This window comes from Excalfactoria chinensis, chromosome 3, assembly GCF_039878825.1.
Source record: "Excalfactoria chinensis isolate bCotChi1 chromosome 3, bCotChi1.hap2, whole genome shotgun sequence".
NCBI classification, from domain to species: Eukaryota; Metazoa; Chordata; class Aves; order Galliformes; family Phasianidae; genus Excalfactoria; species Excalfactoria chinensis.
Window position 1 is genome coordinate 30,112,162 of NC_092827.1, and position 19,501 is coordinate 30,131,662.

General features: G+C 36.5%; 1 protein-coding gene across 2 annotated transcripts in view; it reads left to right on the forward strand.

The window, feature by feature from the left end:
- Positions 1 to 19,501, forward strand: part of BCKDHB (branched chain keto acid dehydrogenase E1 subunit beta) — a 106,466-nt gene that overhangs the window by 22,611 nt on the left and 64,354 nt on the right. For both annotated transcript variants that reach the window (XM_072333517.1, XM_072333516.1), the window contains exons 4-8: positions 541 to 674; positions 1,262 to 1,417; positions 5,588 to 5,696; positions 10,434 to 10,531; positions 13,284 to 13,394. In XM_072333517.1, coding sequence (XP_072189618.1) covers positions 541 to 674; positions 1,262 to 1,417; positions 5,588 to 5,696; positions 10,434 to 10,531; positions 13,284 to 13,394 — 608 coding nt within the window. The remainder of the gene's footprint in view (positions 1 to 540; positions 675 to 1,261; positions 1,418 to 5,587; positions 5,697 to 10,433; positions 10,532 to 13,283; positions 13,395 to 19,501) is intronic.

Consider the following 19,501-nt stretch of genomic DNA (forward strand, 5'->3'; position numbering starts at 1 on the left):
GATCTTGAAGGTCTTTTCCAACCTGAGCAATTCTATGATTCCATAATTCTGTGATTCTATGATTCCTACTGATGAACCAAACTCTTTGGGAAATGCAGTCTTTAAAAAAACTGGTTAGACTGGGATCTGCTTATAGGAAGTGGTGGGAAAGCATACTGGAGACAGATGGCATGTTTACGGTCATGTATGTTTGAGGATGGACAGATGATTTTGATTGTCTGGAAAAGAAAAAAAACACTTGAAGTCACAACATTTTTTTTTCTCCGTTGTAACTTTCTTAATGTTTGCAAGTACTCTTTATTCCTCCCATATAAACATGACTACACATGTTCATCTGCATGTCATTGGAACAACTTATTTTCCTTGAAATGCTAATGAGAATATTGTAAATTAATTAAACTGTTTTTAACTTAGATCTAACCCTAAGCCTTGTCTTCCTTTGAGTGACTGCTTAACTGCAGACAATTTAACTTGAGTATTTCTGGGGCTCAGTTTTCCACTTACAATTGGTGTGTTAAAGGAATTGTTTTTGTTTTACAGGCAAAGATAGAGTTTTCAATACCCCCTTGTGTGAGCAAGGAATTGTTGGATTTGGTATTGGAGTTGCTGTTGCAGGTGCTACAGCCATTGCAGAAATTCAGTTTGCAGATTACATTTTTCCAGCATTCGATCAGGTTAGTACCAATAATTTTGAATGAAATAAAAAAGTTGTTTTATGAATTTGTTTTAAATATTCTTTTGTTAGCATTAATACGTTGTCTGAATATATGCTTTATGCAAAAACAGCCACAGCTGTAATAGTATTTATGCATGCACTGTGTAAACAGGGAGGTACCATTTCCAGGTTGACTGGTGATTATATAATGTAAATTAGCTTAAACTGCCTTAAATTCTCCAGCTGTGTCGTCCCAGCACCATCTCTTAATTCTTTGTGTGATTGTAGGCCAACCATTTGTCAACAGGATAAACTGTGAATTTGAACTGAGCTGACTGACTGTCTTCGGGGAATGGGGAAGCAACTGGGCTATATGACTACTCTTGGCAACTGAGTGTTTAACTTGAACCCGCTAAACTAGCAACTCACTTGCCTTGGAAAATATTTACCTTTCGAAAGACTTGCAAGAGCCTTTTGCATCTAGTTTGGTCCTCTGAATTCTATGCATGGAGTAGATGATATGGATGCATCTTGTGCGTCGTACAGGTTTAATGATATCTAACAAGAGGTGTTGGACTGGATATTACTTTTTCTTTTTTTCCTCAGATCGTTAATGAAGCAGCAAAGTATCGTTACCGCTCCGGAGATCTGTTTAATTGTGGAAACCTCACCATCAGAGCCCCCTGGGGTTGTGTAGGACATGGTGCGCTGTATCACTCTCAAAGTCCAGAAGCTTTTTTTGCTCATTGTCCAGGAATAAAGGTACAGTAATTCTTATGTTACAAAGGTTGATTGTGAACCTGACTAATCAGACTAATGAGTCTGAGTGCAGGCCGGGAAGGGAGGATGGAAGTCAATGTACCCAGCTGAACATCTGAATATTCTAGTTAAGAACTGTTAGAGGCTTTCAATTAATAAAGCTTGAACTGTGTTAAGAGTTGGAGAATTTATAGTCATAATTGAAACAACCTTTAGCAGGTATAGTGTCGTGTTTGCTTTTTGCACTAGAAGAATATGTTTTCCATTTGCTCAGTGTCCCCAACATACTACAGAAATTAAAAACTAATGAATAGTGCTTTCCCCTCCTTTTTTTTTTTTTTCATACAGGTGTCCTTAGGTGATTTATAAAATTCACATATATAAATTACAGTGAAAAAGCAAAAGCCATTAGTTGCACACTGAAACACAGGAGGTCAATCTGAAACACCAGGAAGCACCTATTTAACTGTGTGGGTGACTGAGCCCTGGTTGCCTAAAGAGGTTGTAGAGTTTCCTTCCTTGGGGATATTCAGAAGCCATATTAAAGTGATCCTGGACAACCTGCTTTGAGTTTGAGCAGCGACTGTGCCAGGTGAATCCAGAGGGCCCTTCCAACGTCAACTGTTCTGTGATTATGTGAATGAAACCTTGGGGCAAGCTTTCTGTGTGGGAAAGTGGCATTTCTTGAAAGTAAAGATTCTTAGCATTTAGGTGGATGTGGTTCTTAGCGAAGATGGAGTGGGGGGATCTGGTCATCTCAGATTAAGAAAACACTCTTTGCCAGCTTCCTGAGTAAATTCTGAGTAAAGTCCATTCTTTCTAAGTAAATTAATGTCCATGGACTTGTACATTTGGATTAACTGACATCCAACCCATTAAGGGATGAATCACAGCTTGATTAATGGGACGGACTTGAACAAAAACAGTATTTGTATGTGGAAGACACATGTTCGTTGTTTATCTTTTGTTTAAATTACTCCTTAATATGGTATTGGTGTACTGAAGTGTCAGATATTACTCTAGTACAGGGAGGACATAAGCATTTATCCTACTTGTAAATAGGAGCTTATATTGTCCCATTTTGTTGTATGTTATTTGCTTTATATTTCGTGACTCTTGAAAAAGGGGAATACATCTTTATCTTTGGGTGTTCTTTATGGTCTCTGAGTTGTTCTTATACTAAACTCAAAAATATTCAGTGAAATAGACAAGTAAACTTCTTAGTACAAGTACTAATTACTGCTCTTGCCAGGTAATTGATTCTGAAGGTTTCTTGAGCTTTCTTCAGAGAACGTGAGTAGTTTATTATGTTGTAGAAGAATAATAAGGTTGTTTTTATGATTAAGATACTGACACCAGATCTATCTGCTGGCCTTGTTTGTCAGTCTCAGATCTTCATATTGAACTATCTAGGTGCTGAGATTTTCTGTTGGTTAAAACCCTTCCTAATTCTGTGCAGTCTAATACTACTGAGCTCATTCTTCTGAGTAAGTCAGTAAAAATTGTATTATGCCCAATGATATTGTTTTCTTTTGTCATCAATTCTTCTTCTTAATGTATTTTTTTTTTCATTTTTTTTTTTTTTTCATTTTCTTTTTCTTTTTAGTATAAATGTGTGTATGGAAAATACCTTTCTAGTTCAGTATCTTAAGCTGTATATCTTAGTTATACCAAGGATGAGATGTGGGGATACATTAGTGGGGGCAAATATGCTGGTTTATGGCTTGCAGGTACTACTGGAAAAAAGTGATGGTCACTGGGGTTTGGAAGAAGCCTTAGGGACTGTAGGGCATTATGAGTTGCTGAAGAGCTTAAAGGAACCCAAAGCGGAAATTCTTTGGGTAATGTGCTAAAATACATTGTTACAGTTAATCGCTGCCATCTCAGTTAAAGAATGGCTGAATTCTATGAAAATGATGGTACCATGTATTCTTTTTGGATGCATGGAGGAATACTTTAGACTCTTGAATTTTGTGTCTTAGTAAAAACAGTGCTGCACCTTTGATATTTTCTGCAAAGCTGTTCGTTATTGCAGTATGTTTAAAACAGTTATTACTGCTTTACTGAAATCGAAACTCTATTTCATATGAATATGCTTGTAGTGGAATATTAATGTAACTCAGTGAAGGCTTTGTCATGTGTGCATATTTTGTATGGGAGGTAAACCCATGATTTACAGGTTGGAGAGGACAGGAAATGTCCCACGGGAGAATGGTTTGCAGAACTGCCCTCTTACTAAGCTCTGTAGTTGGTTAGTGACTGAAGGTTTTGCACTGTTCTTGGTAAGTGAAAGGTGAGGTTCAGATTTCCTTAGCAGAAGAAGGTTTTTGTAACTTTGGATGTTGAAATGAGAAACTGTCATTGTAAGCGTTTAAGAGTAACGTTCGTTGAAGTGAGGAGGGTGCTGTTAGATCATTGTTTCTTTTGTCTACCATTGTGAGGAGATGTCTTAGTGCATCCATCTGTCTTAAATTATAGTATTGACTCTCTTTATTCAGTTGCAAGAGTGTGCCAGGATCTTTGCCATTGCAGATAGAAATTTTCTTTCCATTTCCAGACGAAATTTCTTTCTAACTTGAATCTTCTACTCCCTTTTTCCTTTCATGTGCAGAGAGCAATTGTTTTCCCTTTAGTCATTGTTTCTTCTTAGACTAAACAAATCAAACTATCAAGGAGATATTTTTTGGCATCTGTTTTGATTCATTTTCTTTCAAAACAATGTACTCACGAAGTATTCCAACTGAATTTCTAGCAGTGTTTTTTTTCAATAACACTAACACTTCCTTCACTGCGCGATGATGTCTTTTGAAGCTGTACTGCTTAGTGTCATAATTATCAGTTGAGCAAATAATGCACTCACATCTTTCTCTGAATGTCTACTGCTGAGTTCTAAATTTGTAACAAAAATATACTTGCTAAATGCAGACTTATTATGGTATATCATTCAGTTTTCCTTTGATATGTGAACTCATCTTTTTTTATATCACCCTCTCTACTGGTATTGATTGAGCTTTTGAATAGTTTTCATTTCTGTGTTCTGAGTTTGAATCATAGAGTAAGGTAAAAGTCTGTTCTAAAAGTAGTCCTGAAGGAGCTGCACTGCTAGCATTCATCAGACTGATAATTTCTCATGTTTGTTATCAAATGTTTTGTTGCAATTCAATCAGACTGCTTCTCCCTTGCTTAAAAAATTCACTTACAGAGTTAATTGGATGAGACAGATGATTTAGGTCGAGTTTTGAATCTTCACAGCTGTAAAATGAAGTTCCGAATAACTTCACAGCTATAAAATGTTTAGTAGTATTCATTATCCCCTCCATGTATCTCAGATTTGGGTTCCATGGGATGCAATTTGTCTGATTCTGATTCTTCAGTTTCTCTCTTGGAAACTGAGCTCTCTTGGCTTCTGTTTTCATTTAAACTGCGACAATTTGGTGACTCTCTGTTATTAATATTCTCTTAGACCATCCATAATTGACACAAAGCAGTTATATATATAGATATATAATATAATATAATATAATATATATATATATATATATATGTATATGTATGTATTTCTTCTGAATGCTCAGATTACATGAAGGGAACTTATTTAGTTTTCTTTTTTTTTTGGGTAATAATTATTTTACCAGATTTCAAACTTCTGCCATAAGTAAAGTTCCTTTTCGTGTCTTCACAATTTATTGCTCCAAGTCTGAAGATCTTCCATCCTCCTATGAGGCGTTCGCCTACACAACTTGATATCTCCCAGCTGCTTTTTTTTGTCATCCATCTACATTAATTTTACAGAAGTAGCAGTTTAATAGTTTGTTGAATCTGTCTTTTTTTTTTTTTTTTCTTTTTTCCTATTCTTTCAACTTCAAAATGCTCTTCTTAAAATGCTAGTTATAGTTAGTAGTACCTGAGGGGAATAAATTAGTATTTATATCATGGTGTAAATGGAAACTATTCAAGTCTCAAGAATGAATTAAATAAAATATTAAATAAAGTGTAAAACTTGGAGTGTGTGTTAGTGACGCAGCACTGATATTAATGAACTTTGTAATAACTCAGTAGCTATGGAGTTTTACTTAAAGCAAATAATTGCTTTCTTTTTATAGTCAGTGTATTGTTGAGGAAGCTTTTAGGAGACTTGTACTTGAAATAAACTATTTTAAAATATTTTTACAGATTGTTATTCCAAGAAGTCCTCTTCAGGCCAAAGGATTGCTTCTGTCATGCATAGAGGATAAAAATCCATGCATATTCTTTGAACCTAAAATACTTTATAGAGCTGCAGGTAAGGATGTGCTGTATTTTCTAATGAAGCAACACTTATTTTTGGCCATGCATTTCCTTAGTTACAGCTAAATTGATAGTGTAACAAAAACCTCAATTTGCACTCAGTTTGTCTTTAGTTGTGTTTGGGCCTACGTTTGTAGAGAAAATCTGAAAATCGGGTAAGATTTCAAAATTTGGATACGAACATGAATATTTACAGTCAGATTCATGTTCAGTGAATGTTGGAAGTGGAATGCTCTGTGTAGTCTTGAGTTAAGAAAAAGAAGAAATAGAGCTGAAAGACATCGTCTCATTGAATTTCATAGTAGAAATACTACCAAGACTGAGTCTGTTTAACTATAAGTGGTGTGTAGACTGAACAGTTAACAGTGAAATTTGGTAGTTAGAATAACAAAACCTTAAATCATCTAAGGATAAACTGGCTGTAGTTAGCATGTTGACTTATGGAGTTCCTTACAGACATTGTTGGGATAGGCAGTGTAAGTCTAACAAGTGAAAGTCCTGTTCCTTTGGTAATTCTAAATATTAAAATAAATTGCTAGAATTGTCTTTATTTTCCAGAGGAGGTGATTTTACACAACCACTGTTGTTACAAATTTTAAATTTCTTCTGAATGCTTCATTTCTAAAAGTGTAGAAAATCTGCTCCTTTAAGTTCTGATTTTATTTGGCAGGAAATGCGATTGCCTTTAATATTTTTCTTTGCTTCAGTCGTAGCGACCTTTTTGTTCAGTTAAGTTTTAGCAGCCATTGTTATGCATGACATAATAACACCGTAAATTGAAGATGGTAGTGCATGTTGTATCATCAGCGTTAATTGTAACAATACAGTTACTTACTGAGGACTGGTAAAGCTTCATTGGACAGGAGAGTGTAGAAAAACAAAATTGCATATGGAGAGATAGGTGGACTGTCTGAGTAAGCAACTTCTGATAAGTAGCTATAAGTTAAGCCATTCGTCATTCCTGTGTTGTAAAATTTTGTCTGCCAGCTATTCTCGAATATTGAAACAAATGTCTTCAAAATAGCACTTTCCTTCACTGTTTTTAGTATTTAAAATACTCAGCTGCAGACTGCAGCGTTAATAAAATATTTCCTTTCATAATGGAATGAGTGACTGCACATTACAAATATCACACAAGTATTGAGAGTATAGTAGGTTTTTCATGTATGAGAAATTGACCTATGAAACAATTGCTGGATCTTCTAGTGAAGAAGATGAAGATGAGCTATCTGATTGAAATCTTGAGTGAAGATGTGCTGAAATAGTGGCTAGCGGGGTTTATATGTTGGATTATAACCAACCACAGCGTTGTTACAAGACTTCAGTCATTTCTGAAAGAACTTACTGATGATGTTGCCCTGTAATCTCATGGTCTGATTTCCAGAGAAATTACCTTAGATTTTTAAGAACATCAGTTTAGAGATCTGGGCTGAAATTTGTAGTGCCACCATGTGACAGAGCCAGCTGTGACTAGCTTCTTTATTTTGTTGTTGATCACATTTGTACCCTTGGATGTTTCTTCATATGGCTTTCCTCGTCTTGACTTACTCCCTTTTGCATTGGAAAATAGTATTCATCTATTCTCAGTGGGAACAGAAGTTTTTACATATATTTGTGTGTCTTTATATAAAATTATAGAATCACAGAATGACCTTGCTTTTGCCTAACTTGGAGTGTGGGTGAGGGAATCCACACCTATCCATACTGTGCTCTCAGAAGACTGTAAAGCACTCACATTTGGTGCCTCAGAGGAGTGTGAAAACCACTTAAAACTGAGAGTGCAGAGACTGTAAAATCACAGATCACAGAATCACACAGAATGACCTGGGTTGGAAGGGACCTCAAGGATCATGAAGCTCCAACCCCCTGCCTGGCAGGGCCACCAAACTTTCATGTTTACTAGATCAGGTTGCCCAGGGCCCCATCCAACCTGGCCTTGAAATTAGAAGCAAACAGATGCAAACGTTTCTGAGAAAAAGTCCAAAGTTAAATACAGAAGTACACATCTACAGAGAGAATTCTGTTGCTGACTAACTTATGAAGTTTTAACATTATTACAAGTGCCATGGTGACATCCTCTTAAATGTCAGAGATGCTGAGAAAATATCTGAATAAATAAATAAATAAATAAATAAAAGAAGAAAAAGGAGGCTCTGATTTATAAATAAGTGGTTATCGGACTGTGTGTGTAGTGTCAAGAGAACGTAATGATTATGAATTAAAGGAGATGAGTCACCTTGACATTATCAGGTTTAGACATCTTGTGGAGAACCTACTCTGATGTTTTTTGACCTTTGCAGTTTCATTTTGTTGTACCGTATATGACATTGGTGGTGTAGAAATAAATACGACTTGCATCAGTGGTTGTTATAGAGACAAGACAGTAAGATTAGAAAACATATGTTTTCTTTCTGTGCTTCAGACTACTCTTAAAAAAAGAAAAAAAGCAGCAGATGGTGCAGCCTCATAAGGCTGTGATGGTCCTTTCTGTCTGATTACTACTTTTTGTTAATTGCTTTACTTGAAATCTGCTTTTGAAATGCTTGATTTAAAATATTTATAAATTCGGAATTAGATGAATGGAGTGCTCTGCATATAAACATTGTTGTCCTGGTTTGGTTAACTGTTATGCAAGAAAATGCACAGGATAATTTCATGTGCTGTTTTATATCACTGTTGCTGTTTTATATCACTGTTAGTAGAGGGAGGAGATTTGTAAAAGCACTTCAATAAAATCTGGTCAAATCTAGACTTCCCTTACAGCTTTTTCTCGACAAGCATTTAAGTATCAAGAATGGTTTAACTATAAGAATTAATAATATTAAGAGAATATGTTAAGAATATTAGATAGTAAGAAATTGGATAATTGTAATTTGTAATTTGTACTGCATTTACTTTCTCTAAATGGCTGAAACCATTACACAGAGAAGCTCTTTGTATCATGTGTGCTATCCAGGTCTTCTGCTGGTGCATCCACCTGTCTTCCAAACTGTATTCATGTCAGTTGCCTGAGCTTACGTTTGAGTGTCCTGTGGTATACTTATAGCATTCTTCTCCAGGTTTTTCCATGAAAAATGCAATAATGTATTGTAACATGCTTTCATTTCCTTGCCTGTCTTCCCTGAGGTTTTTATAATATGCAAAATCCAGAGCGGTCTGGTTTGCTTTTACTGTCAGTTAGCAGGGCTGGCTGTGCCTTTCACCTCTAGACCTTTGTTATTTAAAGAAATTGTTACAGGAAGACACTGATAATTTAATGCATTAAGAATAATTGTCACTAAACAGATCTGATTTTTGTGCTGTGTTAAAAAGTGCTTTGTTTAAAACTGATTTTTTTTTTTCTTTCCTTTGCTGAATGGACAAATTGTGCTGAATAAGGTTCCTATTGTGTCTTAAGCAAAAAAGAAATTAAATTGATACATGATACATTCTGTCCCTGTTTGCGTTGAGATATATGTGACATAAAGATAGGAGAAAACATTTTTACTCCAAGTGTGGCCAAACACGGGAACAGATTGTCCAGAGAAGTTGTGGTGATGCTGGAAGCACTACTGACCCTGAACAACATGCTCGTGGTGAGAGAGGGCCGTGAGCACAGGGCTTGGACTAGCTGATTGCTGGAGTTTGCTTCCTACCTCAGCCATTATGTGATTCTGTAGCACTTGGTGTTTGTATTCCATCTCTGGTCTGGGAATAAAAAAAAGGTATAATTTAGAAAACTCTTCAAGTATTCACTACTTGATTTTTTAAGTATATGTTCTTAATGTACAAGCCAGGACAGAGCTACTTGCATCGGGTCTGCTGTACTAATGAGAGAAAACATAAAATGCTTAATTTTTCCTAAGATGTTTCCATCTAAAAATTGTTAAATGGATGCTAAATTGAATGGAACCATCTTCAGAGTTACAGTGAAGGCAAGATGCTTCTTTCCCCAGGGAGGTGGTTGAGTCACCATCCCTGAATGTGTTTAAAAACCATCTGGATGTGGTACTCAGGGACGTGATTTAGCAGAGTGTTGTTAGAGTTAGGGTGGTTTGGTTGTGCTGTGGTTGGACTTGATGATATTGAAGGTCTTTTCCAACCCGGGCAATTCTATAATTCTATTTTTTTGTTTGTTTGTTTCGTTTTTTTCTTCTAGTTACTTTAATAGTAAAGTATTTTTGGTGAATTAAATATCTGAGTCACTTAAAACTGCTGTCCTCAGAAGTTCCTGTGACAGTTTCTGTGCAGATTCTGAAAGCTGTTTTTCCTGTCACTTCACTGGAAACCTGTGGAGCGTCATTCTTGGTAGACAGTGGGAGAATGCTTTGAATATTATAGTGTGATTTCAAGGCTATGTTGATGTTTCTTCAAATCAACTGCAGTTTTTGCTTGAGATTTTAAACCATTTAAACCATAAAGGCAGAGTCCATTTCCAAATCTGGTACCAATATCCCTGACTTGATAAACCTATTGCTACAGTGGTTGCATGTGTAAATGTTTTTGTGTGCTACACTGGGTAAATGAAACATTACACTGAATGCATTCAATACATTATAAATATTTTTAATTGTAGCTGAACCACTGAAATAAAGGATAATTCTTAACATGATTTGGTCTATTGTTTTAAATAGCATTACTGTTAAGAAAAAAAGTGTAGTGTATATTTTTATGGGATAGTACTAAGTATCCAATGCTTTGTACTGACTAAGAATCCAATGCTTATTTTTCACTTAGTTTTTTATGTTTTTAGTGGAACAAGTTCCTGTGGAGCCCTACAACATTCCTCTGTCTCAAGCTGAGGTGCTGCGGCAAGGCAGTGATGTGACACTGGTTGCTTGGGGCACACAGGTCAGTAAGGTTCTCTGAAGCTCGTTGTTCATCAGAGCCCAGGTTAAGGGCCAGGAGCTGAACCGTGTACTCAGTCTCAAGTGCCAGACAGTAAACTTTGCATGTGTTCCATTGGTACATTGTTGAATGAATGATTCGGTTGATTGAATGATTCACTTTATTTCTGTTTATATGAAACCTGCTTTTTAATGTGTAAGATTTCACTCATTCTTTGTTGAAGCTGATGCTGGAAATGTGGAAGAAGTGTGGAACCTCTGATGGAAGTTGACAATTTATGTATGGTTATGAAAGCGACACTTTTAAGAACGTGGCAGTGGGATGTGACTCTGAGGAAGGCAGTGGGGAGGACAGTTGAAAGTTGTGTGGTGAAAGACAAGTATAGATCCTTACTGCGCAGTTTAAAAATAGTGCAGTCGGTCTGGGGTTGCCTTTATGCAGAGAGTTGAAACATACAGAGAATTCAGGTAATTTAAAACCATTAATACAAATAAAGATAGCGTTGTTTCCGATGGTTTATTTTCAAAGCTGTTCAAGAATATGATTTGACTCCCCCTGCCCCAAGATGTCCAAATATTAAAAAAAACCTTATAGAAATAGAACAAAACCATACAAAAAGCCCAAACATATTCATGTTGAAGAACGATGGGAAACAAATTTTAGTCTAGATTACCAGAAAAATCTTTAAATTGCATTTAACGTGTAATTTAGTAAATTGCTATTTTCCTGGCTTAATTATGTGCCTGGGAAGCTGTTAGAGGCGAGGGAACGTTGTAACTTTCATCACAATAGTGTTGATCTGTGGAATTGTTTATCTTTCCTTTTTGTTTGAAATCTACTATCTTTCTTGCTCTCCTGTGATAGGTCAAGCAGCCAGAGGACAAGAAAACTTATTTATATATACGATTATTCCTACTAGCTAAGTTATAGACTACTTTGATATCTTGTGCTTATTTCTCCACCAGAAAACAATTTATACTTTTCTCTTTGTTCTCTTTTGAAAGTGCGTACTCTTTTTTCCTAGGTAATGCCTGCTCCACTTGAATGAAATCTTAATATTCATCAGGCTCCCCAACACTGAAATGATAAATAGCCATAAAGATGTTTTTTTATGATCATTTTTAAAGATCATTTAAGTATTGTCTGTAAAGCTGTCAAAAGTAATTAAAATAACATCCTACAGTCGTATGGAGTGGATTTGGAATGACATCTTTTCAAAGATCTGTGCTTTAGAGCTTGCGAAATGTGTTGAGATGAGCAATTGTTTTGATGTACAGCCCTAATGTGGATTTAGGATCTGACTTAACCATGGGTGTGGCTGTGTAATACAGAATGGGGGACTGTTTCATGGAACTTTTCCCTCTGTCAAGATTTCTTGGCAGAAGTATATGCATGTACATCACGTGGAGAATGTGCATTGTTGTTGCCTTATACAAGAACTGCTGAGCGTATCTCTGTGTAGAGGCAGAGATACATACTTAGCATGTAAGCAGAAAATACAGCGTATTTTGTGTCAGACTTCTGCAAGTGAGTTTGTGTTGTATTTGCAGGCTGTGTGCATAAGCTTGGAACTTGATGGCTGTGTGTGCAGTGGAACCAACAAATCCAGAGTTTATTTTCAACAGGTGGAGAGTGATCACACATACTGAATGGTTACTTCTTGTGGTTTTTGTATGCTAGATAGTTGCTTGGCAGCTGCTGTCCTAGTGAGGTTACCTGATGTGTGTTTTCCTGAGTTATACTAATGAAGGGCAGTAATGGCTTTTAGTTCCTCTCCGTATTGCACTCAGTGTTTTATGGTCATTAACTAATCCTTATCCCTTGTGAACTAGGCAAATATTTTTACTTACGCATCATAGAAATGGCAAAAACATCTTTCCCATGTGTCACACTACTCTCAAACCATTACAACAACTGCCAATGCGTTAGATATTTAAACAAAAACACTGCAAGCTATTTCTTTTTACTGTTAAAATACCTGTGATTTATCTTTTAAGCAGTCATCTGATGTTTAGCTATTCCTATTTGTGTGATACAGATTCATGTTAAATTCTTAATCGTCTTGTTTCAGCATAGATGTTTGCTCTGTGTGACACTGACTACAGCCCTTTGATCCCTGGCAGTTAATGCCATCTCACTGTGTCCATATTATTAAGTGCTGTTGTCTCCCTGATGGAGGTGACCTCATCAAAACTTCCTGGTGGGGGTGGTCCTTGGCTTCTATCCCCTGAACTGTGCCTAGCAGCTGCTTAAGGGAAGTCAGGTACCTCAGTCCAAACCTGTGTTATGAAACATTCCAACCCTTTGACAATGAGGACTACACCAAATTTACTGACAACATCATATCAGGAAATTCTGTATTAAAATACATCACTGATATTTGGATTTTGGTTTAGATACAGTCTTGAGAAAAATCTTATCCTAAAACCCAGACTAACTGGAATAATAAAATATTAAGACCTGATACCACTCAGTGGAGGATGCTTTTCTAGCAAGTAACAGTTTTGTCTTCAGTGATCCTTCACTGAAATTTCTTTTTCCTTTCTTGAAGTAGCACTGAAATGCAAAGAATAATGTAAGGAGTAAATTAGAAAAATGAAGTGAGTAAGAAATGCTGATTAAGTTACTAAATAAAACGTTTTCTGCTAAAAAAAAGCAGTTAATGTTAGATCACTATACGTACTCAGTATGTGTAACTTAGGACATCTTAAACAGAAATGAGATGTTTACTTGTAATAATGCATTGCCTTTTCAGGTACATGTGATCAAAGAGGTTGCGGTGATGGCTCAGGAAAAGCTAGGGGTGTCCTGTGAAGTTATTGATCTGAGGACCATCTTACCCTGGGATACAGAGACTGTTTGCAAGGTAAGGAAACGATGTATGATAATTAAAAAACAAACAAACAAAAAATACCACCAACCCCAAAACTATTGGAAAAAGCAATTTAAATACTGATGACTTTGTATTATTTTTTTTTAGGTTATTTTTTGTGTATATAAACATGGTGCTGTATGTTTAAAAGCTTGATATTCAGTTGAAGTATTTCCAGTGTTTGTTTCCAGTGTACTTCATGTTACCTGGGTATGCTTTATATGAGTAAAAAATGAAGTGAGTTGTCATGAACTTCTATAGAAACTTCTGTAGAAATAGATTTCAGTTAATTCTAATAAATCCTTTACAAGCCTCTGTGGATAAATCAAAATTAACCAACATGTTAAGTGTCTTCTCCTTTTTTTAAAGAACTTGAGCTGTCATGCTGTGAAATGAATACGTTTCTCTGAAAGAGCAGTTAAGTCTGTTTCATTGGACTGGATCTGCACTGAAATGCAATCAGGAAAGAAATGTGGTTGTGCACAGGAAACACAGGGCTGTAGTTCTACAACAGTTTACGAATCTGTGCTTCAGAAATAGATACTCTGTGAAGATCTTCAGCTTGTTTTCCATCCTAATAATCTTTTAAAGTAATCGTAGCGTAAATAAAAAAGATGGAACAGATAAACATTGCTTTAGATTTTCTAACAAGTTTATTGTTAAGAATTTAAAGTGAGTTTTTTCTTGAAGTATAGTGCATGTTGGCTGAGCAGTTCCTATGTTATAACAAATGTCTAATAGTAAATGTTTTTATCATTGCTTTTATGTTAGTATGCGTGGAGACTGGCCTGACTAGTGAGAGAAATATTAAATTATCTCTTTATATCTATCTTGTCTGCTTGTTCAGCTGGAAATAATCAGTAGATTGTATTTAGTACTATGCAACCCTGCAAGTTTTAAACTTCATTTGTACCCTGTGCAGTTTTTAAGGTAGGTAATATCTAACATAAGCAGAAGGGTGGAAATGCTAGCTGTAGCTGCTTGCTGTCACCTCATTCCAAGGGAAACTCCTTAGTGCATTCGTAAATGGCTGTGGCTTTCAGGGTCAGTTCCAGGATCAGGACTTGCTGTACTGCACTTATTCCCTTCCTGAGGTGCCATTGTCAAGGACTGAGAGAGCAGCAGAAAATTTGGTGATGCCAGAGAAAGTTCTCAGCTGCCCATGGGACTGCTTGAGTCCTATTTGTGGGCTCATAGTATGTAACAAAATTGTTCTTGCTCCAGTCCAACCAATAATCAAATAATCAGTTGCTACAAGGCTGTCTTTTGTTTGAGTTTCACTTACGTCAGCCTCTATAAATCTTAGACAAAGTTTTTGTTTTCCCTCGCATTATGTATGTGTTTGAAATATGTCTATGATCTTTTTCCTGTTGGATGCTGAGGAAAAGGGTGGTGTATGTGATAAGCTGCAACCTGGGTGCCATTCTGCTGTGCTGGCATGCAGAGTCTTCTTCTGATGAGCAGTCTGTACTGGGGGCTTATCAGACTTTGTGTTTTGGTGTAAAACCACATCTCTCAGTTTTTCTGCTGGGAGTGGTGTACTTTGTTCTCAGTACAGGTTGTTATTCCAGTCCTTGGCCTGCTGCTTCCAGCTCCTATGCACATACTTCCACTCGCATTTTGTTCATACAGCCCTTAGCATTTCCATATTCTTCTGTCTGCTTCTTCTTTCTAGAAGGTGGGAAGCTTATGTAACTTCTTGTAGGATATATTCTTGTTACTAATCATGCACCAAAATTTTGGCACAGACTTCTAAGGGACCAGTGTTTTCTGTGGTTCAAAGTCATTAGGCTATAATAAAGGAACTGAATTTTGTATGAGTGTTATGCATTTGCTCGTCTAAGATGTTTTAATATGCAACTTTATTTTATTCTTATATTTATCCAAGATGTGTTGTATTTTTATTGAAGTATTTTACTGGATTTTCCTGATCTATATAATTTTCTCAAAGAAATTAAGGAGCCTTTATGGTGGGCCTTAGGGAATAAGCAAGAATGAAATGATTTACTTAACTGAAAATACATACAGCTTTAAGACTGATTTGACAACTGTAGCGTTGGAATGAGGATGGATGGACTGAAGTGGTTACTGTTTTGGAGATGAGTGGTAACATATCAAAATTTTCACTGGAAATATAACTGCTTTGTATGCTATCTGTATAAAAATCTGAAAGTTACGTTACCAAAATACCTATTTCTTGAAACTCTGAGTAGCTATACTTTGCAGCTGCCACCAGAGGCCTCTTTATAGCCAAGTTAAGCAGCTGCTTATACTTTACACTGCTCCTCTGAGCATGTTTATAAACATATGTCTCTGAGTGAAACATAAATACAACATGGCTAAGTATAAGGAAACATAAGTAAGAATTTGAGCCAAATTTTACTGATATTTTCTTTTCATTTTTGAGGTTCTGTTATCATATATCCTTTTGAAATAGATTAACATTTGTCATCTGCATGAGGAGGAGATGAGGGTATTGAAATCTGAGCTAGTGACAATAGCTCATAGAGTTCATCGAGAAAGATATGTCATGAGAGTCTTTCATCTCAGCTATTTCAGCAGCCTATTATGGGATGAAATAGTGTCCTCTAGAAATGTCTTGGGTTTAAAAAAAATAAATCAAAAAATAAAAAAAAATCAAGGGAGTCTTGATTAAGTGTAAAGTCGGGAAGGAGAAATCCTACTTTCATTATTCATCTGAGAGATGATACCGACTGCTGATAGAATGGAAATCGGGTATTTGGCTGGTTTAAAATGATCTCCTTGCTAAGATAATCTGTGTGCATGTGTATAGGTACAATTTCTTTATATAAGGCTTCATTGCTGTTTAACTTGGGAAAGATTCTTGAGAAATATTAGGTGTTTCTTTACATAAAAGCAATGGATAGAGTTCCTAGCCCCTGAAAACTGATGTAGCTTGTTCCAATATTCCATAGCATTCTTGAAGAATAACATTCTTGCCCTGGATCAAGAGAAATAATTGATTTTTACATGTTGGCAACTTAAAAGAGAGGCAGGAAATACTTTCTCTATTGCTTTTCACAGAAATGAAAACAGGTAAAACAAAGTCAAACTGCATAAAATGCAGCATGTCCCACAGTTGTCTGTATATAATCACAATTTGTCAATTTGAACAAATTTCAAACAGCTGAAGTTATGACTTCTGTGGCTCTGTTGTTTGAGATGTTCAGTGCTATGAAAGGCTGATGTGACATCTTTTCTAAACTTCATATCTAAGTGCTTAAAAAACTAATTTCTGAAGTGATTGTTTTTCTGAATTTCATGAATTTAGTTCAAGATAAATTTCTCTTCCCTTCCCTTCCCTTCCCTTCCCTTCCCTTCCCTTCCCTTCCCTTCCCTTCCCTTCCCTTCCCTTCCCTTCCCTTCCCTTCCCTTCCCTTCCCTTCCCTTCCCTTCCCTTCCCTTCCCTTCCCTTCCCTTCCCTTCCCTTCCCTTCCCTTCCCTTCCCTTCCCTTCCCTTCCCTTCCCTTCCCTTCCCTTCCCTTCCCTTCCCTTCCCTCCTTTTGATGACAATGATATTTCTTAATGTGTCATTTTATTTTCTGGTTTGCAATTAGGTTTGAGCTAGCATGCTTGGCTGACATAATCACCTAAACAGAGACATAGCTTCTCAGAAAATTCAAATCACAGTGGGAATGTCACTAGTTGTATCTCCCAGATAAATTTGTATGCCTTTGCACCCTTTTAATAAAGAATAGTGTTTAGAAAATGAAGATGAGAAGGATCCATTCTTCTTAATGTTCTCTTTACAGGAATGATCTCATTCTTTTTGCTTTCTTTCTTACTGTACTGTGTGTTCCCTGTGCTTATTCTAACATCAGTCCTACTTTTGTGTCTTTAATTTGTGTATGAAGGAGCTGGGGTCAGCAGTGATCTCTCCCCTTTATATGTTCAACTGGAAATTCAAACTCATGAAGTCAGTGTGCTTTTCAGCACAGGCTGCTGATAACCACAGCTCTGCCTTGACTCTGTTCTGCTGACTCCCCAGCTGTTGCATGGCATGTAGGCTTTCAGGGTCGGTGCAGCCATAATGAAGAGGCTGATTGCTCTACAGATCGGTAATGCTTTCCGGCTGCTTGACTGAGCAGCTGCCTTATTATTATTGGAAGAGCAATCTGCCAAGAAGGGTGCTGTTCCAGAAACCAAAACATGAAACGTATATGAAATATCTATAAAATGTCTATGAAATTTGTTTCTTTACAACCTACAAAACTTTTAAAGATACTTTGCTTCCTTGCAGAAACTGTACTTTAAGGCATTTTTTTTTTTCTTCATTATGCTTAACAGATTTGCTTTGAGAGATTAGACTGTGTGGATTTGTGTCTCTGAACTGCTGGATGGTGTGGTATTGATTAAAGAGGCAAAGGCACACCTCCCAGTGCTTCACTGGTCACACTTGGGGTAAAATGCTGTGGTTGTAGTGTTTTTAGTACTGGAATGCCTGTGTTACTGGCAAAGTAGGAAATCTAGCTCAGATTTAAATACTCCTAAGGGGCTGGAGGGGTTTCTATATTTTATTCACACTGTGTTGAACCAAGAATGTTATTTAAACTTTAAATAGATTAGAACCGAATTGTTCAGTAAATTTCACTTTTGGAAGTGCAAATTTTTAACTGCACTTTTTTTGTACCTATGTATTATTTAGAAGGCAAGTATTTCTTATGCATAGCAATGAAGATTTGCATTTATTTCCATATTAGTCATATCCTTATGGTCTCTGAACTGTTCCTACAGTAATGTGTGCAAATGCTGAGTTATGTGTAAGACTTAGTAATCAAGGCACTGTAGGCTGAACTGTAAAAGACCTGTTGTTATATAGAGCTTGTGTAATAGCGATGCAACTTTGTGCATTTTGCAGAAAAACAATGTTTTCTTTGCAAAAATTAGTTTATGGATTGACACCATCAATGGGTAGCAACTGTGAAGTTGATTTTCATAGGATGGTATTCTACAGAAAAGTGAAGGGCTTAATGCTACTCTGGGCACTTGGGGTTGCTTTGGTATTTCATTGAAGAGTTTTTGCAGACCTCTTGTGAGGTCAACGTAAATGCTTAGCAGTCTGATAAATACGTCTGTACTCACTGGAAAGAGAAATTTGAGCAAAAGTGAAAGCAGCAGCAGTGGGAGTTTGTGGATAATCCAGCACCATGGAGTGGATTAGAGGAAACCATGAGCGTGCTTTCCATCAGGGGTACTTGACGGAAGTGATTTGCTACAGTAAGCATTAAAGCTTTCTCCTTGGTGTTCAGGTAGCTTTTTTTGTCACTCACTGTCATCAAAGTGATTGAGTAATTTTTAACAGATTCCTGGTTCTTTTCATTTTATAGGCCCAGCAGATTTAATGATCCGCTGGTCCTCTAGCTTGTTCTTCCCATTCCTTTATGTTTACTTCATCCAATTGGATTGTGAATAAAGGAAAATCAGGATCAGCAAGCCTGATTTTTTTCTTTTTAGCTGCGTGCTCCAGGCACTGAACTATACAATTGCAATGCAGGTATCATGGGATCAAGTTTGTATTTCTTGGCCATCTATTCTTGATGTTTTGCCATTTTACTTGTTGCTCCTTAGGTTTCTTACTAAATGGATGCTCATACCTATAAAGAAGTGTGATTAAGATTATACTTCTTACATGATGACAGTTGACTTTGTCACTGTTTCCATGAGAAACTTGTTTCTTTTGGTCGACTTGTACTTTGAGAGCACGTCTTAGGCTATCATTTGGCTGAGAGAAGAAGAACTCTGGAACCATGCCTTGAGGTAGTCATTTATGAGTTCAGAGAATATATAGAAACCATCTATAAATGAATTACATCTTTTGCTCTTCTGTATTTTAGGAAAGCTTAAAATGGAAACCTTGTAGTTATTGTTTCAAGCATGTGCCTCAAAGCTGAGATATTTATATAGCTCTTATCTTCTCCTTTCTTCCTTCCAATATAGAATTCACATGTCAAATTTTCATATACATATTGACAAACGGTGCTAGAGTAGGAGTCAGATTAAGTAAAACACACCCCCCTCGAGTAAATAGAGAAAAGGATGGAGGCATGTTGTTTCTGTTAACGTTGAACATTGTGTTGATA